At 39.6% G+C, this 24751-nt stretch overlaps 1 protein-coding gene, 2 long non-coding RNA genes and 10 other non-coding genes across 14 annotated transcripts; 6 read left to right on the top strand and 7 right to left on the bottom strand.

Moving 5' to 3' along the window:
- Positions 1-710: 710 nt before the first annotated feature.
- LOC149048228 (uncharacterized) lies at positions 711-1805 on the top strand. Its single transcript, XR_016184598.1, has 2 exons — positions 711-784; positions 1610-1805. It is a non-coding gene; the product is annotated as an uncharacterized LOC149048228 (long non-coding RNA).
- Positions 1806-5129: 3324 nt separating this feature from the next.
- On the top strand, positions 5130-7572 carry LOC149048227 (uncharacterized). Its single transcript, XR_016184597.1, has 3 exons — positions 5130-5209; positions 7008-7138; positions 7413-7572. It is a non-coding gene; the product is annotated as an uncharacterized LOC149048227 (long non-coding RNA).
- Positions 7573-8025: 453 nt separating this feature from the next.
- On the top strand, positions 8026-16718 carry LOC113667088 (uncharacterized). Of its 2 annotated transcripts, none has more exons than XM_089198756.1 (6): positions 8026-8179; positions 10937-11722; positions 13495-13591; positions 13939-14287; positions 14859-14943; positions 15502-16718. In XM_089198756.1, the coding sequence occupies exons 2-6, from the start codon at positions 10992-10994 to the stop codon at positions 16577-16579; spliced, it is 2340 nt and encodes a 779-aa protein (XP_089054882.1). In that variant the 5' UTR covers positions 8026-8179; positions 10937-10991; the 3' UTR covers positions 16580-16718. The 2 variants fall into 2 exon arrangements, with proteins under 2 accessions (XP_089054882.1, XP_089054883.1); XM_089198757.1 differs by lacking the exon at positions 8026-8179 and adding an exon at positions 10792-10836.
- Positions 16719-16834: 116 nt separating this feature from the next.
- On the bottom strand, positions 16835-16919 carry Trnam-cau (transfer RNA methionine (anticodon CAU)). The gene is given in 2 exon segments: positions 16835-16870; positions 16883-16919. It is a non-coding gene; the product is annotated as a tRNA-Met (tRNA).
- A 591-nt stretch (positions 16920-17510) lies between these two features.
- On the top strand, positions 17511-17583 carry Trnak-uuu (transfer RNA lysine (anticodon UUU)). Its single transcript has one exon. It is a non-coding gene; the product is annotated as a tRNA-Lys (tRNA).
- A 1672-nt stretch (positions 17584-19255) lies between these two features.
- Positions 19256-19340, bottom strand: Trnam-cau (transfer RNA methionine (anticodon CAU)). The gene is given in 2 exon segments: positions 19256-19291; positions 19304-19340. It is a non-coding gene; the product is annotated as a tRNA-Met (tRNA).
- A 553-nt stretch (positions 19341-19893) lies between these two features.
- On the top strand, positions 19894-19966 carry Trnak-uuu (transfer RNA lysine (anticodon UUU)). The gene has a single exon. It is a non-coding gene; the product is annotated as a tRNA-Lys (tRNA).
- Positions 19967-20507: 541 nt separating this feature from the next.
- Trnam-cau (transfer RNA methionine (anticodon CAU)) lies at positions 20508-20592 on the bottom strand. The gene is given in 2 exon segments: positions 20508-20543; positions 20556-20592. It is a non-coding gene; the product is annotated as a tRNA-Met (tRNA).
- Positions 20593-21086: 494 nt separating this feature from the next.
- On the bottom strand, positions 21087-21159 carry Trnak-uuu (transfer RNA lysine (anticodon UUU)). The gene has a single exon. It is a non-coding gene; the product is annotated as a tRNA-Lys (tRNA).
- A 608-nt stretch (positions 21160-21767) lies between these two features.
- Positions 21768-21840, bottom strand: Trnak-uuu (transfer RNA lysine (anticodon UUU)). The gene has a single exon. It is a non-coding gene; the product is annotated as a tRNA-Lys (tRNA).
- Positions 21841-22822: 982 nt separating this feature from the next.
- Trnak-uuu (transfer RNA lysine (anticodon UUU)) lies at positions 22823-22895 on the bottom strand. Its single transcript has one exon. It is a non-coding gene; the product is annotated as a tRNA-Lys (tRNA).
- A 572-nt stretch (positions 22896-23467) lies between these two features.
- Trnam-cau (transfer RNA methionine (anticodon CAU)) lies at positions 23468-23552 on the top strand. The gene is given in 2 exon segments: positions 23468-23504; positions 23517-23552. It is a non-coding gene; the product is annotated as a tRNA-Met (tRNA).
- Positions 23553-24299: 747 nt separating this feature from the next.
- Positions 24300-24372, bottom strand: Trnak-uuu (transfer RNA lysine (anticodon UUU)). The gene has a single exon. It is a non-coding gene; the product is annotated as a tRNA-Lys (tRNA).
- Between the last annotated feature and the right edge of the window lie 379 nt (positions 24373-24751).

Raw genomic sequence — 24751 nt, 5'->3', positions numbered from 1 at the left:
TTTCATCATAGTTCTTGAGACGTTCAGGATTTGACTTGTGAGTGAATTGAATCAACGTCTTGATCATGGGAAAACTCATCGTGTTCCTCGTTTTGTTGTTTGTCCTGGCTGATTTCAGTTTTGGTAAGAACTTTTGATTAACCTGAAGAGCTATTTGTTCGATTTGTTCTCCTCATACACGGGGTATTCGGCCGTTGCACAGGTTACCCTTTCTCCCACCCATTCCTTCCTCCCTTAACAACCGGTCAGTTAGCTTACCCTGACGGTTTGCCATCATGGTCATTTCTATTCTTGAGTGGAGAGAGAAACTACGTTTTTGCTTCCTCCAGTTTCCTCCCGCCCCCAAAATTAAGGAACTCAAAGCTCTACCTGGATTCGTCCGCAGACCTTTCGATTGGGTTTTCCGACGGGCATTGCGGTTAATTCTCGATCATCGTAGGTCCCATGCTTCACAGAGATAGGGACGAAGCTGTTGAAAAATATGAAATTGCCTATTTTAAAAATTAAGCTCTCGTCGTTATGTTTGTTTGGGTTTTCGTTTTCTATTGTCAATGTTTTCTATTTTCGTTGTCAATGTTTCCACGGTGCTTACTAATTAATCCCAAAAAGTGTCGTTACGTGGCAAAAACTATAGGAAGTATGGCCAGACGTAAAATATTATTATCCTAAGAAACTGATTGTTACTAAAAAAACAGAAGTGAAGTTAAATCCTTTTTAAAATTTGAGCTGGTTTCTTATCTCAATTTATTTTGCTGTTACATTTTTGCAGGTGTACCTAACAGTGGTAAGTAACATTGACTCCTATTACAATTAAGTTTATGATTAAAAATCAGAGGTTTTCGCCGTGTTCTGTAATTATTATTATTATCATCATTATGATAGTTTTCATCATTACAATTATCATTTTTATTCATATTTTCCTTGAAATACATCGATCAACATCCTCCCGGAAACTCCCCGTGCATTTGAACTTTTGAAAATTGGTTTGTTTAAATTTCCGCCCCACAGGGCAAAAACTGTGTACAACTAATACCCCACCCAATGTTTTTGTAAACGGCCAAATCAGCGAGCGTAACTTTCTACTCATTGACCAAGCTTTAAAACTTGTAGAATTTTTCTTCTGGGCCATTTGCTTGCGAAAGTGAACTATTTACCTTAAACGCCTCCATATTTAAAGATATAAAACCTATATTCCGATGGAAAGACTCCCCACCCCAGCTGAGCAAGGTTTAAATCCCCTTCGGGACGACGGCAGGGGTAAGAGGGGGGGGGGTGTTAAAGTTCCGAATTTATCAGCGCATTATGAACATCCTATTGTCGATGCAAATCAGTTTTATTTTGTACTTATTAAAAATCTTTGTATGTCTTATACATCCCAGTTCTTCCCTTACGCTTGTTTGTCATTCCATTCACCCACGCAGTCGTTATGTTTGTCTAGATTTTTTTTCAACTCCAAAATGATCGGAAGGACTGCAATTCAATCTTGTTCTACTTACTCTCCAATAAGATGTGAACGAGTTCCTTGCGTGAACCACGCAACTAACTCGCGTGAATTACTGTCACACGCACCTTTTTCCCCCGACTAAAACATCTTCTATTCACTTAACAGATCCCTGTGAATACGAAACCAATAACCCCGTGTTTGCTGACTGCTGTCCTGGTCTGGTTAAGTACGATTGTCCCAGTACCTCCAATCACTACTTTTCGGAATTCTTGACACAAAATTGTGCTTTCACATATTGTCGAAAGGTATCTTGCTTTTGTTTTTGAGTTATGACACGAAAACAACACCCTCCCCCCCCCCACCTTGAGTCATCCAAACCCCTTCCCCACCACTCAAAGCGATAAATTAGTTTCCTTATTACAATATTGAATCAACAACCACAGGCAAAATAACCTGTCTCAAGGATTTTTGGCGCGGTTTAGCTTTGGCCCCCAAAGTAACTGGCGGGAACGTATGTAATACGGAAATGTCCTCACTATTTTGAAATTATTGTTGGAACGAATGAAGACCGGGAAGGACATTGGACCAAGGCTGATTAACTTTGCCAATAAATTAAAGGCCATTAGAGTAGTGATTATTAAAGAGGCCTTACAAAACTAAGCTGTATTTAACGTAAGCTACTGCAATAAAGGTCCAAAATGTCAAGTTTAAACTCTTTGAGTGTTTTTTTGGTAAAAAATAAGGGCCCTGAAAATGTACCACTCTTTCTCTCGAAGAGAAAACGAGGGGACAAGATAGACTGAGTCCTTAGGGAATGTCCATCCCACACTCAAGTGGTTTAATTAATTCTCGAACTATAGTCATTTTTCTGTCTTGTCTGCATCAAGACTTTCATCGCCAGATCTGATCATCGGCAGAAATATTGGACAAGATGGCGGCCGCGCTTGCGCATTTCGTCCATAATGGCGTACAAATAATATAAGAAACTGTATGGAAATTTGTAAAATTTCTAAAATATAACAATCAGGAGCTCATGGTCCCGTCTGCTCTCGATCGAGACATATTCAGTACTGATTCTGCTATTCATCAAACCTCACAGGGACTCGATAAATAAAAACCACTTATTTCCCGAGCCAGTTCTTTTGTCATTGATTATTGACCTAGGTCGCCATACAGTTCTTCAAAATCCGTCGTTCTCCATCCCAAACACTAGCCTATTACAGGAAAGTGCATCAATAAAGTCAACTGCTCTCGATCGAATTGACTGCTACAGAGTTCGAAGCGTCCAAATATCCTGTAAAAATGCCATTTCCTCCCATCAAAAAAGTTCCCAACGCGCTAGAATATCTCTTATTTTCCATGTTGAGTAAGTGACGAGACGCCATGTTGAAAACTATGACTGAAATAGTTAAACACGAGCAACGCTGATCTTCGAATCGTCGGCTATATTTGTTTATGTTCTTGCACGGAAATAAATTAGTTCTCGGTCCTTTTCGGAATAAAAATATGCCAGGCATTGATGCAAATTCAGTAGTCTTAGCGCGAAAATTAAATTAAAGCAAATCAAAATTCTGACATCATGTCATCGCTCTGCCTCGAAAAATCCCAAAGATTTACTTGCAGGTCTTCTTTTCTTTTTATTTTCATCAAATAGATGATCTGCGGTGCTCAAATTGTATAAGTCATGGTACGAAACACTCTTCTTTGCAGATCGAGCCGTGATCGCCGCAATATTGAATTCTCTTGATATTCTATTGTTCCGGAGTGTAATACGATATACCGCTGATAATTATTTGCGGGCTCGAAATGTCCTTGATTTCTGGCGATGGTTCGATTTGAAAGAATAACGAACAACGCTAATTTCATCTTTTAAATGAAAACGATTTATGGCGGGGGAAACTGGGGGAAACAGGCTTCCTTTCCCTCTAAAACATGAAATAACTTCTATGGGCATCGACGCGTCATTGTTTTGATTTCCCCCTTGTTTCATGCATACGGTGAAATGGTATATCATAGAGCAACTTGTGATCTTTTTGGCGTTTCCCTTTTTTCAAATTCTCGCAGATAGGTAACCTATTATAAACTGGAAAGCGTGACGTGCAATGTCCATTTCGCGCCACGCTTCACTCGATTGGGTTTGCGTCAACCAAAGTGACATCAGAGAGTACAAACAAGCTTGGATCTTGGATGTCTCAAGAAAAACAATGCTAGCAGCATTTTAAACCTTTTAAAATCAATTAGCGTTTTCATCTAGATCAGTGATCTGTTTAGCTGAACTGAAAATGAGCTGTTTTCTTGATCATGATAAATATGAGTGGGGGTTTTTTAGTGTTCCATGCATATTAGTCGTTGATGTAAACATCACGGAACATTCCTTTTTCCCTAAACTCGCTCTTTTCATATTATTGTCTCACAGCCGCCTCTCAAAGGTGATGAATGGGGAGCATAAATACTAACAAAATGATATCAGCATGTCCAGAACTTTTTTTTTTTTTTAAAAACCTTGATGGCCATCAAAAGTTAGTTTGAATTCGTATTTTCTTAGGCTCAATTGAGAAACGCCATCCTGGCTGTAAGTTCATGATATTTCACAGCAAGCTTTAAAACACGATTCATGGATGGTTCCACGGATAACACATCTCGTTTCACGAATTACCGATTAATGTACTTCACCTGACACTCATTGTAAAACTTTCGTCAAATCAAAGATTATGAAACATCATCCTAAATTCTCTTTGCTTACATCTGGTACTCTATTTCATCATGATAAATATTTGGTAATTTTTTTTTCATTCATATTTTACCTAAAAATGGGTTTATGAATATAATAAGAAGCTATAAATAAGCTTTCTTCATTGATCTTTCTCTGTTTTCCTTATGTTTCTTCTTATTCTACTTTGAGACTTTTCCATTTATTTTTTAATCGATTTGCAAACGAGGTTCACCAGGTTTTTAAGTAACAATGATGCCCGTAAAATGATTACTTTATATTTTTTGAGAAAAACTCTACTGTCTATTCACAAAAATGAGTTGGCAAAGAAGCTACCTGGTTCTTGTCGTGAGATTATTTGTTTCGTGATCCGTGATTCGACACCAGTTTTGGCGAAAGAGATGAAATGTGATATTCAATCCGTGAAACGTGATACACCATCTATATAAGGGAAATGCAGGAGTTGGACCTTGCTGCGAATAAATTTTGACTGGCAGCTTGAAAGGCGTCCCTCCAATTTAGTTAGGAACGTTTCCGTGATCTGCAATGTGACGCCACTCTTGCAGTGAGGGGTGAAAAACTACCTTGATTATCCGGAAAATTATGTTGTATCGTGTTTTAGAGCCTGCAGTGAAAAAACTTTAGATTTGCAGCCTGCATGGCGTCTTCTCAATTCTTAGATATCAGAAATTTGCTCAAAGGGGATATGACTCCCTTTAGTTTTTAGTAAAACTTGGTCTGAATATGCTGATATTGTTCATCTTTTTCTAAACATAGTCTTTGCGAAAAATTATAGAATAGATTCACTTTTCTCAAATAGTGATATTCCGTGAGGCTCAGATCAGATGCTAACAGGCCTGGAGCATTATAAAGATATCAATCAAAAGCCAAAACAACCCCTGCTTATCATGATCCAAGAAATGATATAAATACTGCTGTAGCCTGAAACGTTTTCATCATAGTTCTTGAGACGTTCAGGATTTGACTTGTGAGTGAATTGAATCAACGTCTTTATCATGGGAAAACTCATCGCGTTCCTTGTTTTGTTGTTTTTGGTAAGAACTTTAGACTACTGCATGCTTTGAGGCCCATGATAGCTTTATCGAGCCCATCGAGGCAAATGGCAGAATACTGACGGAACTTACCTCGTTTTTCAGCTTGAAGCGAAGATAGTGGGAGTATCGGCAATTTTCAGTAACTCCTCATACACGGGATACTTGGCCACTGCATAGGTTACCCTTCCTCCCACCCACCCCTCCCTCCCTTAACAACAGGTCAGTCAGCTCACCCCTACGATTTTCCATCATGGCCATTTCTATTCTTGAGTTGGAGAGAGAAACTGCGTTTCCTCCCTCGAGTCCCTTCATGTCTCCAAAACTAAGAAACGCAAAAGCCCAGCCTGGATTCGTCCCCAGACCTTTCGGTTGGGTTTTCCGACGCGCATTATGGTTAATTCTAAATCATTGCAGGTCCCATGCTTCATAGAAATGAGGGCGGAGTTGTTAAAAAAAATATGAAATGAGTATTTTAAAAATTAAACCCTCGTTGTTGTGTTTGTCCGAGTTTTCGTTTTCTATATTGTTAATGTTTCCACGGTGCTTATTGATTAATCCAAAAATATGTCTTTGCGTGACAAAAACTATAGGAAGCATGGCTAAACGTAAAAGATTATTATCCTAAGAAACTGATTGTTATAAAGAATGAAAGAAGTAAAGTTAAACCGGTTTTAAAACTGTTTTTCTTATCTCAATTTATTTTGCTGTTACATTTTTGCAGGTGTACCTACCACTGGTAAGTAACATTGACTCCCATTAGAATTAAATTTATGATTAAAAATCAGAGGTTTTCGCTGTGTTCTGTCATTATTATTATTATTATTATTATTATGATCACTTTAATCATTACAATTATCGTTTTTAGTGTCATTTTCCTTGTAATGCATCGATAACATTCCCTCCGGCAACTTCCCGTGCATTTGAACTTTTGAAAATTGGTTTGTTCAAATTTTCCGACCCCCAGGGTAACAACTGTGTACAAATGCCCCGCCCAATGTTTTTGTAAAAGGCCAAATCAGCAAGCGTGGCTTTCTACTCATTGACCAAGCTTTAAAACTTGTAGACCTTTTCTTCTGAGCCATTCGCTTGCAAAAGTGAACTATTTACCTTAACCCTTTAACTCCCAGATCAAATTTATAATTTTCCTTACTGTCGACCATACAATTCTTATAATGTTAGTTCAGAGAATTTAGTATTGGATCAACTCAATTATTCCCAAATTGATGTTTTTCTTTATTCTCATCACTCATGTGGTTGATATTGTATTGATATTGTAATGATAAATTCGGTCTTTGTTACTCCTGAGAGTTAAAGGGTTAAACACCTCCATATTCAAAGATATGAAACCTGTATTCCGGTTCAAATACCCCACCCCAGCAGGGCAAGGTTTAAATTTCCCACCTCCGGGGCACGGACGACAGCCAAATGCCCATGGGTTGCCTGGGGAGGGGGGGAATGTTGAAGTTCTGAGTTTATCAATGCATTATGAACATCGTATTGTCGATTAAAATCAGTTTTATTTTGTACTTATTAAAAATCTTTGTATGTCTTATACATCCCAGTTCTTACCTTATGCTTGTTTGTCATTTTATTCACCCACGCAGTCGTTATGCTTGTCTTGATTTTTTTTCACCTCCAAAGTGATCGGAAGGACTGCAATTCAATCCTGTCCTACTTACTCTCCGATAAGATGTGAACGAGTTCCTTGCGTGAACCACGCGAATCACTCGCGTGGACTACTATCACACGTACCTTTTTTTCCCCGACTAAAACATCTTCTATTCACTTAAAAAAACAGATCTCTGTGCATACAAGTACGATAAACCCGACTTTGCTGACTGCTATCCTGTTTTGGCTGAGAACCAGTACCTCTGTCAGTACCTTTCCGAATTTATGGAACTAAATTGTGCCTTCACATGTTGCCGAAAGGTATCTTGTCTTTGTTTTTTAGTTTTGACGCAAAAACAACAAGACCCCCCCCCCTGAATACTCCGAACCCCTCCCCAATCTCCCCCTCCCCACCCCTCAAAGCAATCAATAAATGTTAGTTTCCTTATTATAATATTGAATCAACAACCACAGGCAAAATAACCTGTCTCAAGGATTTTTGGCGCGGTTTAGCTTTGGCCCCCAAAGTGACTGGCGGGAACGTATGTAATACGGAAATTTCCTCTCTATTTTGAAATTATTGTTGTTTTCTTAGTGGCAGGAATGAAGACCGGGAAGGACATTGGACCAAGGCTGATTAACTTTGCCAATAAATTAAAGGCCCATTAGAGTAGTGATTATTAAAGTGGCCTTACTAAACTAAGCTGTATTTAACGTAAGCTACTGCAATAAAGGTCCAAAATGTCAAGTTCAAACTCTTGAGTGTTTTTTTGGTAAAAAATAAGGGCCCTGAAAATGTAGTTTCTCTTGAAGAGAGGGGACAAGACAGACTGAGTCCTTGCGGAATATCCATCCCACACTGAAGTGGTTTGATTAATTCTCGAACTACAGTCATTTTCCTGTCTAGTCTGCATCAATACTTACATCGCCAGATCTGAAGTTCGGTTGAAAAGAATGACGAGCAACGTTGATTTTACCTTTTACATGAAAACGATTTATGGTGAGGGAAACTGAGGGAAACAGGCTTCCCTTCCCTTCAAAACATAAAATAACTTCCATGGGCATTGACGCATCATTGTTTTGATTTCCCCCACGTTTCATGCATACGGTAAAATGGTATATTAGAGAGCAACTTGTGATCTTTTTTAGTGTTCAAATTCACGAAGATAGGTAACCTATTACAAACTGGAGAGCGTGACGTAATGTCCATTTCGCGTCACGCTTCACTCGATTGGGTTTACGTCAACCGAAGGGATTATGTTTACCAAGCGATTTCAATATACAAAAGTGTTACTGCGGTAATTCAAACATCACTCACAGCTACTAAAGTTGGGTTTATTATCAAGCGTCATAAGACGAAAGGTATGTTGTGTCATAATTTCCGATAAAATTCTCACCATTTAGATTCCTTCTATTGAACACAATGAAGGTAATGGGATCGTCTGGAGTGGAAAATTAATGAGTTGGGTTGATTCCTATTTACTTATATATGACTACTTGCAAGAAAAAGTACAATAAGTTTCAGGAAAAACGTTTTAGGTGATTTATAGTAAGGTTAGTCTGAACGTAGAAGACTCTAGAAAATCAAAGCCGGTTCCAGTTTCTTGAGGCTGGTTAGATTTTACCCGATTTCAGTTAAGTAAATTTCTTTGCACGTAATTAATGGCAATTGGAGTGGTACGTTCTAGAACTTAAATGAGTTTGGGTTCATCCCCCATGAATTCAGTATATTTGGAGAAAGAGCTTTTCGATCCTACGAAGAACTGCGATTTTAAGCTGGTTTATCGTATGATCTAAGCGCCACACGATGTAGTATATTACCAGTACATCTGTCGGGTCATCTACCACATTAAAAAACTCGCATTGCTGAGATTAAAGCTCTACAATTTTAATTGGAGAACCAACATTTGTTCATCACGAATCGCTTTTCATTACAGTTTTCTATGTATGATATGAAATTAATTCTTTGCGTGGCCTTGGCAGAAATCACTGCGCATCGTTTGTTATTCTGGCGACAAAGGAATTCTTTTACTGTAAAGAAAATAAACACTGCAGTGGTCAGAAGCACGTTCCACAATGGCTTTAAGCGCAGTTTTGTTTTGGCTAATTGTATTAGATCTTATAAAACAATCAACCTATTTAATTATCATTTTGGTGAATCTGTAGTATAGGGTGAAATTAAGGGAACTTTTGTGCTTTAACCTAAGGCTTAACTTTGCTAGACTTAAAAACTAACTCGTTGTATAGCTGATGACCATATTTTTTCTTTCCCCATTTGCCAGTCTTGAGAATATGGTGCTACATTCGAAGAATAATCCTCGATAACATTAACCTTACTTCTCAATTCTCATTACCTAAATATTTCACTGTTTAAAGGGCATAGGTATATAAAAGAAGACATTTTAATAAAGGATCGACAAGATACATAAGCACCGCTATTCAAAGTTATATTCATGCGCGAGCAATTTTGGGACGACAGTTAAATCTTCACGAATTATCGATATTTTGTCAAAACTTTCCCAAGCTTTTCGATGACTCTTCTCCACCAAAATTAGAATCTTGACAGTCTGAATCACATAACTCTCGCGTCTGTAGATCTCTACAGACGACATTTAAGACGTAGGTACATGCCTATGGTGCCGTTCATTGTTTGAGATATCTTGCCAAGGTGTTTACTCTTTTGTCGTTCAGTTTGTCTGTTGGTCAGATCCGCGCCGTGGACAACGGTGCAAAGGATAATCGAATTACTTTTTGAGAGGTTTTCAATTTATATCTACCTTTCTCAAAAAAAAAAACACAAAATAATGATGATAGCTGGCTTAAAAAGAAGTCAAGCATGTCACGAGTGTGGAACAAAAGAAAATCTGAGCGCGCAGCGGGGATTAGCACCCCGCGAGTTTCGATCCAATTTCCTATGCTCCATCAACTGAGGAACTCAGGGAATCCCTTGGTGAGGCAGACCTTAAAAATTCATCAGTAACAATTGCAAGCTGTCTGGCATCTTCCTTGGATCTGCAAAGTCAAAATGTTTCTTTGCTGAACTCCCTTATTCCCAAATTTTTCCTGGCGCTGGTTATTATTTTTAAAAGGACTAGCAGCCTTTGGAGGTGTCAGTAAGAACAGCCAGTCCTTGCGAGTAGGCCTATATCTGAAGGACGCTGCTTTTATCTGCGCGCGAGAAGATTTGAGACGAGTTGGGGATCTGGCACTAACGAGTGCTGGCGAAGAAACGCTCATGCCGAAGTGCTAGTAGGAGCAGGCTATTCTAATAGTTTTTCTTGATTCACACATTTTTAGTTAGCACTTACACATTTTTACTGTCGTACCGTTGAAACTAAATGTGGTTGAATAGAAAAGAAAGAACGAGACTAAAATGTCCATAGAATTAAATCTTTAAGCTATACATTTTGGCTATTATGATGATCACGTTTATTCATCACTGTATCCACAGCGATCTAAAAACCTGTGAAACATACTTTGCACAGCTGGCAACTTAATTCTGAATTGAAAAAGTGTTCAAATATAAAATGTTACAGTCCTAAAAGTTACTATATTAATTGTATTTAGCCTGCACGGCTTTTTGCCCATCTAATTTTTTTAATTCTGTAAAATTCGATTTCTTCAGGTCATTGCAAAATTTAAAATATATGCTTGTTATACAGAGAATGATCTCTTGCCAACAAAATTAACTTAGCTCATTTTAGGCGACAATTGAAAAGTGAAAGGTGAGCCCAATATTAGCTGTCAAAGGTTCTTTTGACAGAAGTGTACCCCGAATTGCTAATGCGAGTGTTCTGAAAGACAACTAATCCGGTGTCTTTACAAACTGGATTATCATATACAAATAGATTTTCTCTTTTTTTCCGAATTTTAAATTACACCTGTCATCTTCTCACAAAAGATGTGTCAATGCCCCTGCTTTACTGAATTTGTTGCTCAGAATTTAAGATTAACATGTTTAAGTAATCCAGATCGTTAAGCTCGAGATCAAAAATTCCGGACTTGTGAACTAACTGCGAGTTAGTTAAATTTCCTGTGTTTGCCGCACGATTCTTGACTCAGAAATTAACTCGATTTCCGATGCAGTGTTAAAGTCTTTTGTATCATTTTTGTTTTCAGGTGTGGAACGGTAAAGATCACTGAATAATTCGCAACAATTTTTCAGTAGCTTACCATGACGGGCGCAAAAGAGACTTTTCAAATCTTTATTGCTCTCCCATCAGGTGACATATGCACAGTCAAAAGATTATCACGCGAAATGTTCGTTTATCAACTGAAATCAAGAGTCGAGCTAAAAGCTGGCATTCCAGCAAACATTTTTTCTTTGTTTTTTATGAATGTACAACTACGCGATCAGGATACTTTAAAAACATACCACCTTAAACGTGGCTGTATTGTCAGAGTCAAACTTGAACAGAACTACCATGGCCTGTTTGAAGCGTGTTGGCGTGGAGATATTTACGATGTTTTCGAGAATGGTGTTCAATTTCTGGACGAAGACAAATTTCAAGGCTACAACATATCTCTTTGGAACAAATTGGTCATCCAACGCGCGACGCTCGCTTTGTTTATCGCCTGCCACCGTGGTTACCTCGGTCTTATATTAGAACTTATCAACCGCGGAGCCACAGATATTAACGGTAAAACCATTTTTGGACGAAGCGCGTTACACGTTGCGGCTTACCAAGGATTTGTAGGCTGCGTATCTCTACTGCTGAGCGAAGGCGCCATTTGTAATCAAACAGACGTCGAGGGCAAAACGCCTCTGGCCTTAGCGAGCGAGAATGGTCATATTTATTGCGAAAGAAGACTTTGGCTCTATCAGTGGAATCTACAAACATTTCGCCCGCAGTCCACGAGAAGCTTGAGTGGAGAATCAAATGAAACAGTCGAGAAAACAGGAAGGTAAGTGTTACCTAAGAAAGTTGCTGTAAGTTAAACGCTAGGCGGGAATAGATATCGTGTTAAAATTTTAACTTTCGATCGACATTGATCACGAATGCTGTAAAACAACAACAACGTAAATATCTATATGTAATTCATTGTTCTTCTAGTCTAGAAACCATTGTACCCCTAATCCCTTTAATGAAAAAGGGCAAATAATGGCGAGGTAATGAAACCATAAAACTGCTTTTGTAACAAGCCAATATACTTTATTACAAAGGGATTAGATATTTCTAGATAATTTATACGTAAATGAAAACCCTCTCCTCTTTTATCTCCAAGATTAAGGAATTAGTAAAGCGTAAAAGTAAAATGAAATAGAACCTGTGTTTTTTCCAAATACTGAGCAATTAGCTCTAACTGATTGATGGATCAGTTTCATAAGGTCAAGTTTAATTTATAAACGAAACGGTTTGCATGATTTTGGTTGTGATCAAACGTCTCGGCGTTACAAGAATGCGACGTCAGTAACGTATATGAATGTGGTAATACCGATGAAATGACGTCAATATTGAGTAACATTTGACGTCATCATTTTAAGTATGATGGTTCTACATATATAATTACCCACACACAATTCAGCCTGACGGCATGGCTGGTAGATAAAATGGGCGATAATACTGTGAGAAACTGTGAGCCTTTTTATTCGCAGGATACGTTCATTTCTTGTGCGAAAGATTTCAGTTACGGCTCACGGAATGTTTCGTGTCGTGTTTTAGCTGCCTTTCCCACAGAATAAAACCTATAAATAAAGTCTTTGCTTGGGTAGATGCTGTCCTTTAAACAATTTCTGTTTGATTTAAAATGTTTCAAATCAAATTGATCCTTATTTTCTTCGAAATGATTGGAAATTACGAGTGGATCCATAATCCCACAGGTCCGTAGGTCCGTGGGCCCCGTAGGCTCGTAGGTCCTAAAAGCCTGTAAGCCCGTAGGCCCGTAGGCCCGTAGGCCCGTAGGCCCGTAGGCCCGTAGGCCCGTAGGCCCGTAGGCCCGTAGGCCCGTAGGCCCGTAGGCCCGTAGGCCCGTAGGCCCGTAGACCCGTAGGCCCGAAGGCCCGTATATCATTAGGTCCGTATGCCCGTATGCCCGTATGCCCGTATGCCCGTAGGCCCGTAGGCCCGTAGGCCCGTGGGCCTGTAATCCCCGTAGATCCGTATATCATTAGGTCCGTATGCCCGTATGCCCGTTTGCCCGTATGCCTGTATGCCCGTATGCCCGTATGCCCGTATGCCCGTATGCCCGTAGGCCCGTAGGCCCGTAGGCCCGTAGGCCCGTAGGCCCGTAAGCCCGTAGGCCCGTAGGCCCGTAAGCCCGTGGGCCTGTAATCCCGTAGGCCCGTAGGCCCGTGAGCCCGTTTTCACGTAGGCGTGTAAGCTCATAGGCCCGTGAGCCCGTTTTCACGTAGGCCTGTAAGCTCATAGGCTCGTACCCCATTTGCCCCTCTTTGCAAAGGAAACAATGGCCCTTGCACGTCCCTTTAAGTTAGTCGTTTCCCTTAATTTTTTTTTAGAATATTAATCCTATCTCATTCAGTTTGGATTTTGTTATTCGGCATATCCTTATCAATCTGCAAACTATTATCTGGGCGTTTTTCTTAATCAACAATTCGAGTATAAAATGAGGTTCGCTACTGATGTATGATGGGAAAATCGAACCCGCTTCGAATTGTGTGATGGAAAAAATCGTAGGATCTATTAGAGTCATCAACTTGATCTCCTTTGTTTTAATAGAAATTGGAAATCCTCACCACGCTCCACCAGGTCACCACCCAATGGAAAAACACGTGATCAGCTTGATGAAAACAACAACAAGGAACAACAAGATATGGTAGGAGCCAATCAGTTTCTTTTATTTCAATACGGAAATGGGAATATGAGAACAAATTTTACACTTTAGAAATGGGCCTTTATGATGATGATGATATATTTTTAATGGCAGACTTCAAAACTTTTCTGAGAGAATATAACCAAAGAAATAGTGAAAATGAAATGAAATGAAAAATTTCAGGGGAAAAAGCAAGGATGTAATCTGTGGATAATATCTCAATTAATTAAAAGCCTCCTGACCAGTGTAGACGACGCATGATCGAAAAATCCCTATTTCCACTTGTCCGTTAAATTTGCAAGAACCAGCGCTCATCTCACCGCCTCTAAACACTTTCTTTTTTCCACTAGTCACCCACTCTCACCCTTCCGAGCGTGACTGTTAACGAAGAAAAGCCGAACATCCGTCGGACGCAGAGTCACGAGCCGCGCCGAACAAATCAGCCTTCTTTTCCCTTGATGCAAATCGCCGAGAAATACCGAAAAGAGCTTCGGGACTTAAGCAAAGGAGGTGGTCTTTTGCCTGTGCATTTGCAAAAAGAATCCGAAGAAGAAGTGAAAAAAGAAGCACCGGAACCAGAGACACCAGAGTTAGAGAACATCTCGAAAGATGAAGTGGACCTTGTGAGAGAAGCGAACAACAAGGATGACTTGGAAACAGCGGTAGACCGAGACTTAAGGATTACGGAAACCAGTGCTGGTAGTGTTTTTTGTTGTTTGTTTGTTTGTTTGTGTTGTCGTTTTTTATTTTTTCTCGCAAGAACATCTCTTGAACATGTTGAGCCACACTGTTTAAGTTTGGAGTCTTAAGTAGATCTTTTAATAATTGTTAGTGATGATGTAACGATGACACGATGATGATTCTGACATGACCAGAATTGTGAGAATTTTCACCTACAGTTAAGAATATTTATCGTAGGTTCTTTCGTGTAGGTTTTCTGGAACGCTGATCTACCAACTTATTAAAGTCTCAGTTTTCAACAAAAAGCCGCGGCCACAAAAATAACTTGAGCTGAGTTACCTACCCTTCACATCAACATTGAACGAACTGAACCAAACGAAAGGTTCGACTGAACTTAATCAACGGATCGATACTAAAAATCAAAACGAAATTTAATAATAAAGCCAAAGACAAAGGGACGACAGTGGCTAATCACATTAACACACGCTATTGACAAACAATTTTTCCCCTGGCTGTAGCGTGAGTCACTGATCATACCCTTTGCGCGATGGAATTCTAACATAGTTTGTTTTCAACTCTGTTGATACAGCTTCATCTACAGAAGAGAAGCAAGATGATTTTACAGAAAATAACTGTGACGCTTCAGTAGAGGCTGAACCACGCGATTTCGATAGGTAATCAAAAATACATGCAAAGCCAAGTGATTACTCTTGGTAATAGCGTTACTAGGCGATAGACACAGGATTGCCTTACTAGTCTGTGTTATCCATACCAGGCGTGAGAGCACCCTCGTAAAGCTTTATGGGACTTTTACCTAAGATACTTCTTGGCATTCTCGAGAAAAGTTTTTTTTCAAGACTTCGCACGGCCGAACATACAGTTATGGGTCTGGTTAAGAGATTCACTTGCAAGAAGTTATTTTTGAGGAGAGTGAAATAAGGACGTGAGGCTAAAGGGCGAGAGTGTGATGCTCAATGGATGGAAACTAAAAAACCTCTATTCCTAAACAGAAAACTCACAATTACAATGCACTCACTCTGGAAAGAAAAAGACAAAGTATTAAGACAAATACAAGAAAAGACACATACAAGACAATCAGCTCAGCGTGCAATAGAATAAATAGCGTAAACTGAACTGTTGCACTAGAAAATAAACCAAAGTATGCTAAGAATTATGATGTATACCTTATCATTTTATCCTTCATATCCATTGTTTTTTTTTTATCTTCTCAGACCCTCTTCAGGAAGATCGAATGGAATCCGCAAACTTGACATTCTGATGACCGAGTCGCGTGAAAAAATGAAAAGCGAGTGGACCACCCGTGGACAGGATGTGGATAGTTCTGCAGAATACCAAGAGACCGAACACGAAAATAGCATTCTTCAGGAATATTCAATAAGAAAATCTGCCCGAACTTTTGACGACTGGCTTCAAATGAAACGATCTCAGGAGAAAAAGAGGCCTGGCACTGCGCCTGTGCAGAAAAGTAGGCTTGGAAAGAGTATCGACCCTGAATCGTTTAAGAGGTGGTTGAACAGCAAACGTTCGCAGCGCTACCACACAAATTCCGAATCCTCAGCATCAAACAAAAAGACATTTATCAGTTCTAGTGGTCTGACGTTTGATCGCTGGCTTGAAACAAAGTTAGGAAGAAGACCCATGAGTGCTATAACCTGCGAAGCGGATTCACGTGATAAAAACGCGCCAGGAGCAGGAAACAAAGTGCGCAAACAAATCACTTCTGGAAAATCGTACGAACTCTGGTTGGCGGAGAAAAAAGCCACCACCAATAACAGTAAAGATGCGGAAAATAACAGCGATGGAATCAAGAATACTCCAAAAGGGAGTGGAAAATCCTTTGAGGTATGGCTTCAGGACAAACAAAAGCAAAAACAAATTGAGTTAGTCCAGAAAGTTACCACAGAAAAAGAACAGAAAAGACTGGAGGAGATAGATCAGTTGGCGAAATGGCTAAACCCACATTACAAGACTTACGAGGATTGGCTTGCAATCAAGAACCACCAAGCTGTCCTAGAGAGACAGCGGGCTCAACACGAACCACAAAGAGAACATGAGGATGTCTCTTCAGAGGAAAAACAGAAAGATGCCAAAATTGTTTACAACATCTGGCAAACGATGAAAGCTCTTAAAGAACTTAATGAAGAAGAAAGAAAATACAGCGAGATGAAAGCAAAGTGGGCTGCAAAGGAAAAGGAGAAAAAACATTTAAGTAGGGCTCAATATCTAAAACAAGGGAACAAGATGCAGCTTGAAACCGGCCTCGGCAAAAATTTAACTATGAACTGGTAGCACAGATGCTATTCTTTCTTATGTTCTTTTAAAGAGCCAGAGTTGAGCTTACTCTTCACTTCTGGGTGCAATTCACAGGTTAATGGTAAAAGATATTGAGCGGGTAAAAAAATATTTTAATAAAGAATAAATTAAATCATATTCGTTTTCGTCCTTGCTGGCCACGCAAGTAAAAGAAGTACTTTTAAGATTTGCTTTTAGCAAGGCCACGCTACCTCCCGTAAAATTGGCTCGGTATAGGTACTTCAAAAAGAATGCCCCGTGCGAGGATCGAACTCACGACCTTCAGATACCTAATTAGATTATGAGACTGACGCGCTGCCTACTGCGCTAACGAGGCGGTTGAATAAATTGGATGGTATGTGGCTTCATAATTTGGCATTCACCACAGCTTTAACTGCATGATACTACCTTCGATGATTGACTAGCGGTTATAGTGTCCCCATCATATCTTATTTACTTATCTATTTATTTATTATTTCAACTTATCACGAATGTACCTATGGTGAAATAGGCTCTCTTCTTCATACACCCATTTACAATAGTTCGCATTAGGGACGTGAACATAGCTAACGAAGTAAACCTGAAAATCAGATTGATAGACGGGTAAACTGCCAGATTGATAGGTTTTAAGCATTGGAATTTACTGCCTTTGACTGCAACTGTTCTTACTTTGCACTTTTCATAGTCGTGTTCGACAAACATGATAAATGAGTCGATCCTTAATTCAGAAATCTGACAAAATTGACTAATTTCGCAGCTCTCACATCGCTGCATGGTTGTGCAACGAGAAGGGAGTGGAAAGATTCCATACAACAACAGTTTTAGTACTAAAAGTACTGTGCTCACCACCAAAAGTTTTTCATGGGCATTTTTCAAAATCCATATTCAGACTGGGTACAGTCGTTCCAAGGATAATCTATCAAGGCCAGCCCGGTTAGCTCAGTCGGTAGAGCATCAGACTTTTAATCTGAGGGTCATGGGTTCAAGTCCCATATCGGGCGGTTTACAACCCTTTTTTTTCCTCCACAACACGACTCAACGCAAAAGTTTAAATTAGGCGTGGCTGTGAGATCTTTGCTACAGAGGTTGAAGGAGCATGGCGTAAACATCCAACTCGCTCACACCACTTCTGCCGTTTCAGAGCACGCGATGAACTAGAAAGTATATTGAGATTGCACGTTATGGTGGGCTCTGGATTAAGAGTTAAACCATAAAAAAACGTAAAACTGTTATGGGCAGAAAGGCGCAAAAATGCCAGAGATTATCGAAGCACATTAAAAAGTTCTATTTGACAGAGTACGCTATTTTTTAGTAAAAGATAGAAAACAATTCCCCAGATAAAATAAAATATATCATTATCGGTGTTATCGCCCGATATGGGACATGAACCCATAAACCTCAGATTAAAAGTCTGATGCTCTAAGTGTAGATATGAAGCTTTGTGGAAGCAAGAGATTCAGTCAATTAATCAAAAACCCTATGAAAAACCTCATTGATGCTTTTTCATTTCTTTGGTGCCTGTCAAGATGAGCCGGAAGAAAACTGAAGACCAGACTCCTAATGTGTCCAATCCATCATCTAACAAGATTGATGATCAAGATATCAACCATACGGAATCCTTCACCTACCTTGGAGGTGTGATAGGAAAGCGACGGTGGAGCAAACGGCAACATATATCCAGAACCGACTGAAAAAGGTAAGAGGGACCTTAATCGGATAAAAGACGACTGGATGTCAGCACAGAAGAACTACAAAACAAAGCTGCGAATTTAATGAGGTGTGTCCTATCAATCTTGTTATATACGGCTAAGAGTGCTGGCGAATGTCGGAAGCCGATCTTAAAATGTTGTACACGACATGTCTCCGAAGGATCTCCCTTATATTTTGGCTTAAGAATCCAAAGCTACTAGAGTGATGCCAACTTGAAGATATGAAGACCACCTTCAATAAACGACGATGAAGATGGGTCGGGCGTATCCTTCGGAGAGAACCCGACAGCATTGCATCACAGCCATCCATTGAACAGCAGAGGGAAAGAGAAGAGAGAGAGAGAGAGAGAGAGAGAGAGAGAGAGAGAGAGAGAGAGAGAGAGAGAGAGAGAGAGGCTAACCCGGCTAAGCAAACTTGGAGGTGGACGGTCGAGGAGGAGATTAAGGCTATACACCAAGCGCAGGCCCAGGATAGAGAGGAATGTAGAGAATTCGTTCTGTCCTATGCGCCAGGAGGCGCGACAGGAAGTAAGTTAAAAAGTAAATTTTTGCTGTCCCATTCTATTAACGAATATCGTTGCCAATATGACCGTAGTTTTCGAGAGAGAAACTACTTTTTCCAATCAAAAGATGTTGGTAAGATTGCCTCGTTAACGCAGTTGGCAGCGCGTCAGTCTCATAATCAAACAAGATTTTCTTTCTATCAAAGCCCGGCTACCTTCCGTAAAATTGCTGAGATAGGGTACTTAAAAATGAATGCCCCGTGTGAGGATCGAACTCACGACCTTCAGACATCTAATTAGATTATAAGACTGACGCGCTGCCTACGTAATATTTAATATCTAATATAATAATATTCATTTTGGTCATTTTGCTAGCCAGGCAAGTAAAGACGTTGTATTTTTTTCTATCAAAGTCACGCTGCCTCCCGTAAAAATGCTTAGATTAGGTACTTAAAAATGAATGCCTCGTGTGAGGGTCGAACTCACGACCTTCAGATAGCTAATTAGACTATGAGACTGACGCGCTGCCTACTGCGCTAACGAGGCCGGTTGAATGGAATGGATGGTATGTGGCTTCATGATTTGGCATTCACCTCAGATTTAACTGCATGATACTACCTACGACGATTAACTAACGGTTATAATGTCCCCACGATATTATATCTTATTTACTTATCTATTTATTTATTATTTCCACCATCACGAATGTACCTGTGGTGAATTGAAATAAGGCTCTCTTCTTCATCCACCCACATTTACAACAGATCGCATAAGGGATGTGAACATAGCAGACGATGTTAGCCCGAAAATCCCTTATGCGAGATTGATAGGTTTTAAGCATTGGAATTTACTACCTTTGAAAGTAACTGTTCTTACTTTTCACTTTTCATGGGCGTGTTAGACAAACATGATAAATGAGTCTAACCTCAATTCAGAAATATGAGAAAATTGACTAATTTCGCAGCTCACACCTCGCTGCACGGTTGGGCAACGAGAAGGGAGTAGAAAGATTCCATTCATGGGTCCTTTTTTTAAATCCATATTTAGACTGGGTAAAGTTGTTACAAGGAAAATCTCAGACAAGATTATGTAAAGTCCAGCCCGGTTAGCTCAGTCGGTAGAGCATCAGACTTTTAATCTGAGGGTCATGGGTTCAAGTCCCATATCGGGCGGAACGTCAACTTTTTTTTTTCTTGCTCAATCCTCGCTGTTGGCTCAGGGCACGATAGCGGCTGGTTTCCGTAGAGCGAAGACGAACTAAGGTAGAACAGACGACGTTGAAGTACCGTCGTCCCGAGGAAAATTCAAAAACAAACTTAGAAGGCAAAACAGCACGGAAAAAGTCTCTCAAGTGATGCGTTTTGATTGGCTCTCTCTTTGGTTATCATCTTTTGTAGGACAGACGCATAGATGACCTCGCTATTAAAACTTTTCTGCTTCACTATTTTATACTCTGATCTAAACACGAGGAGGGGTTGGGAGAGTTCGAGAAAGTTAAGCAAACCCGAATAAAGAGATTGATTGAAACCGAAATCGGAAAGAAAGAAAAGTTTATGGTAAAAGATGTTGAAGTCAAAAATACTTTAATAAAGACTAAATTTAATAATATTAATTTTGGTTCTTGCTAGCCAGGCAAGTAAAGAGGTTGTATTTTTTTCTATCAAAGCCACGCTGCCTCCCGTAAAATTTTTTAGATTAGTACTTAAAAAAGAATGCCCCGTGTGAGGATCGAACTCACGACCTTCAGATAACTAATTAGATTATGAGACTGACGCGCTGCCTACTGCGCTAACGAGGCGGTTGAATGAAATGGTTAGCATGTGGCTTCATGATTTGGCATTTACCACAGATTAAACTGCATGATACTATCTATGATGATTGACTAACGGTTACAGTTTTCCAATGATATTATATCTTATTTACCTATCTATTTATTTATCATTTCAACTTATCACGAATGTACCTGATGTACCTTATCACGAATGTTCCCTTCGGGCGGAGCATCAACACTTTTTTTTTCCTCCACAACTTGACTAAACGCATCAATTTAAATCAGGCTTGGCTGTGAGATCTTTGCTGGAGAGATTGAAGGAGCATGGTGGGCTTCAGTCTGAATTGAGGGTTAAGCCGTAAAAAACCGTAAATCGGTGATGGCCACATGACAATATCAAAAAAGGCAGAAAATATTCCAAAGATTTTTGAAGTTCGCTATAGTTCCATTTGATAGAGTGAGCTATCTAAAGTAAAAGATAGTAAAAAATCTCTTTAACAAACTAAATTTACCAGTGTTATCGCCCGGTATGGGACTTGAACCCATGACCCTCAGATTAAAAGTCTGATGCTCTACCGACTGAGCTAACCAGGCGACTCGTTTTTTCGTTATGTATTGCTCTCATTGAACGCCTGATCGCAAGTTTTTTATTCAAGCTACTTCAAACTCTTTACATAACTATATGGGAGAACTCAATAACGGAGATCAAGTTGCTGTGGTCGGACCATTGTTTGAAAATAACACAAAACAAGCTTCAACTGCATCGTCCATTAAACTGTAGAGGAAAAAATATCCGACTCCCTAACACTAATCAGACTTCTGCCTTTAAGTGAAATGCTTAACTGTCTAGAACTCTCCCAACCCCTCCTCGTGTTTAGATGACAGTATGTAAACACGGAAAAAGTTCTCCATTGCTAAAAAATATTAATGAAGCAGAAAAGTTTTAATGGCGATGTCATCTATGCGTCTGTCCTACAAAAGATGATAACCAAAGAAAGAGCCAATCAAAACGCATCGATTGAGAGACTTCTTCCGTGCTGTTTTGCCTTGTAAGTTTGCTTTTGAATTTTCCTCGGGACGACGGTACTTCCGAACCTCAACGTCGTCTGTTCTACCTTAGGTCGTCTTCGCTCTACGCAACCCAGCCACTATCATACGTTGAGCCAACAACGGGGATTGAGCAAGAAAAAAAAATGACGTTCCGCCCGATATGGGACTTGAACCCATGACCCTCAGATTAAAAGTCTGATGCTCTACCGACTGAGCTAACCGGGCTGGACTTCAAGTTTGCCTAGTAAGTATTTGTTTAGATTTTCCTCGGAACGACTATACCCAGATATTAGTCAGTTTGGTCAGATTTCTGAATTGAGTATCGACTCACATACCATGTTTGTCTGACACGACTATGGAAATTAAAAAGTAAGTACAGTTATTTTCAAAGGCAGTAAATTTCAATGCTTAAAACCTATCAATGTGGCAGTAGTGATTTTCAGGCTTACTTCGTTAGCTATGTTCATGTCTCTAATCTGAACTATTGTAAATGTGGGTGTATGAAGAAGAAAGCCCTATTTCACCACAGGCAAATTCGTAATAAGTAGAGATAATAAATAATAAGACAAGTAAATAAGATATAGTATCATGGCGACACTATAACCACTAGTCAATCATCGTAGGTAGTATCATGCAGTTAAATCTGTGGTGAATGCCAAATCATAAAGCAATATGCATATGCCATTCATTTCATTCAACCGGCCTCGTTAGCGCAGTAGGCAGCGCGTCAGTCTCATAATCTAATCAGATATCTGAAAGTCGTGAATTCGATTCTCACAAGGGGCAGTCGTTTTTAAGTATCCTATCTAAGCACTTTTTACGGGAGGCAGCGTGGCTTTGGTAGAAAAAACTCTTAGAACAACCTCTTTACTTGTCTGGCTAGCGGAACCAAAATGAATATTATTAAATTTTATTTTTTATTTAAGTATTTTTGACCTCAATATCTTTCACCAAAAACTTTTCTTTCTAAATCATATTGATATGTTTAACCAGTGACCCAACAAAATGGGGTCACTTCCGCCCGGAAGTGAAGAGTAAGCTCCATTATGGTTCTTCAAACTGCACAGGAACGAATAGCATCTGTGGGACAACGGTACTTTAACGTCATCTGTTCTACCTTAGGTCGTCTTCGCTCTACGGAACCCAGCCGCTATCATGCCCTGAGCCAACAACGAGAATTGAGCAAGAAAAAAACATGTTGATGTTCCGCCCGATATGGGACTTGAACCCATGACCCTCAGATTAAAAGTCTGATGCTCTACCGACTGAGCTAATCGGGCAGGACTTGACATATTTATAAGTAGTAAGTATTGATTGAGATTTTGGTCGGAACGACTATACCCAGTCTAAATATGTAAAAAAATATATTTAAAAAAGGACCCATGAATGGAATCTTTCTACTCCCTTCTCGTTGCCCAACCGTGCAGTGATGTGTGAGCTACGAAATTAGTCAGTTTTGTCAGATTTCTGAATTGAGGTTCGACTCATATATCATGTTTGTCTAACACGACTATGAAAAGTGAAAAGTAAGAACAGTTATTTTCAAAGGCAGTAAATTCCAATGCTAAAAACCTATCAAGCTGGCAGTAGTGATTTTCAGGCTTACTTTGTTAGTTATGTTCCCAATGCGATCTGTTTTAAATGTGGGTGGATGGAGAAGAAAGCCTTATTTCACCATAGGTACATTCGAAATAAAGAGAAATAATAAATAAATAGACAGGTAAATAAGATATGATATCTTGGCGACACTATAACCGTTAGTCATTAATCGTAGGTAGTATCATGCAGTTAAATCTGTGGTGAATGCCAAATCATAAAGCCCCATGTATATGCCATCCATTTCATTCAACCGGCCTCGTTAGCGCAGTAGGCAGCGCGTCAGTCTCATAATCTAATCAGATATCTGAAGGTCGTGAGTTCGATCCTCACACGGGGCACTCATTTTTAAGTACCCTATCTGAGCAATTTTACGGGAGGCAGCGTGGTTTTGGTAGGAAAAACTCTTAAAACAACCTCTTTACTTGTCTGGCTAGCGAGGACCAAAATGAATATTATTAAATTTAGTCTTTATTAAAGTATTTTTGACTTAATATCTTTCACCGTAAACTTTTCTTTCTAAATCATATAAATATGTTTAACCAGTGACCCAACAAAATGGGGTTACTTCCGCCCGGAAGTGAAAAGTAAGCTCGACTATGGCTCTTGAAACTGCATAGGAGCGAATAGCATCTGTGCAATCTGTTTATAGTCAAATTTTTGCCGAGGCCGGTTTCAAAAGCTATCCACAGCATCGTCAATCTCTTTATTCGGGTTGCTTAACTTTCTCGAACTCTCCCAACCCCTCCTCGTGTTGAGATGAGAGTATGTAAACACAGAAAAAAGGTTTTTACAGCTAAAATAAAATAGTGAAGCAGAAAAGTTTTAATGGCGACGTCATCTATGCGTCTGTCCTACAAAAGATGATAACCAAAGAGAGAGCCAATCAAAACGCATCGCTTGAGAGACTTTCTTCCGTGCTGTTTTGCCTTGTAAGTTTGTTTATGAATTTTCCTCTGGACGACGGTACTTCTCAACCACAACGTCGTCTGTTCTACCTTAGGTCGTCTTCGCTCTACGGAACCCAGCCGCTATCATGCCCTGAGCCAACAACGAGGATTGAGCAAAAAAAAAACATGTTGACGTTCCGCCCGATATGGGACTTGAACCCATGACCCTCAGATTAAAAGTCTGATGCTCTACCGACTGAGCTAACCGGGCTGGACTTGACGTAACCATACCTAGTAAGTATTGAGTGAGATTTTGCTCGGAACGACTATACCCAGTCTAAATTTGGATTTAAAAAAAAGAACCCATGAATGGAATCTTTCTACTCCCTTCTTATTGCCCAACCGTGTAGCGATGTGTGAGCTACGAAATTAGTCAGTTTTGTCAGATTTCTGAATTGAGGTTCAATTCATATATCATATTTGTCTAACACGACTATGAAAAGTGAAAAGTAAGAACAGTTATTTTCAAAGGCAGTAAATTCCAATGCTAAAAACCTATCAATCTGGCAGTAGTGATTTTCAGGCTTACTTTGTAAGTTATGTTCCCAATGCAATCTGTTGTAAATAAATAAATAAATAAATGGATGGAG

The sequence above is a fragment of the Pocillopora damicornis genome, chromosome 3 (genome assembly GCF_964200805.1).
Source record: "Pocillopora damicornis chromosome 3, jaPocDami1.2, whole genome shotgun sequence".
NCBI lineage: Eukaryota > Metazoa > Cnidaria > Anthozoa > Scleractinia > Pocilloporidae > Pocillopora > Pocillopora damicornis.
This window is presented reverse-complemented; position numbering and strand designations above follow the sequence as displayed.

What these genes read in the sequence shown, in the direction of transcription:
- LOC113667088 (XM_089198756.1), top strand. Translation starts at nt 10,992, where the DNA reads ATGACGGGCGCAAAAGAGACTTTTCAAATCTTTATTGCTCTCCCATCA. An exon ending in ACAGTCGAGAAAACAGGAAG is followed by an intron (nt 11,723 to 13,494) that starts GTAAGTGTTACC and finishes TTGTTTTAATAG; the next exon opens with AAATTGGAAATCCTCACCAC. An exon ending in GATTACGGAAACCAGTGCTG is followed by an intron (nt 14,288 to 14,858) that starts GTAGTGTTTTTT and finishes CTGTTGATACAG; the next exon opens with CTTCATCTACAGAAGAGAAG.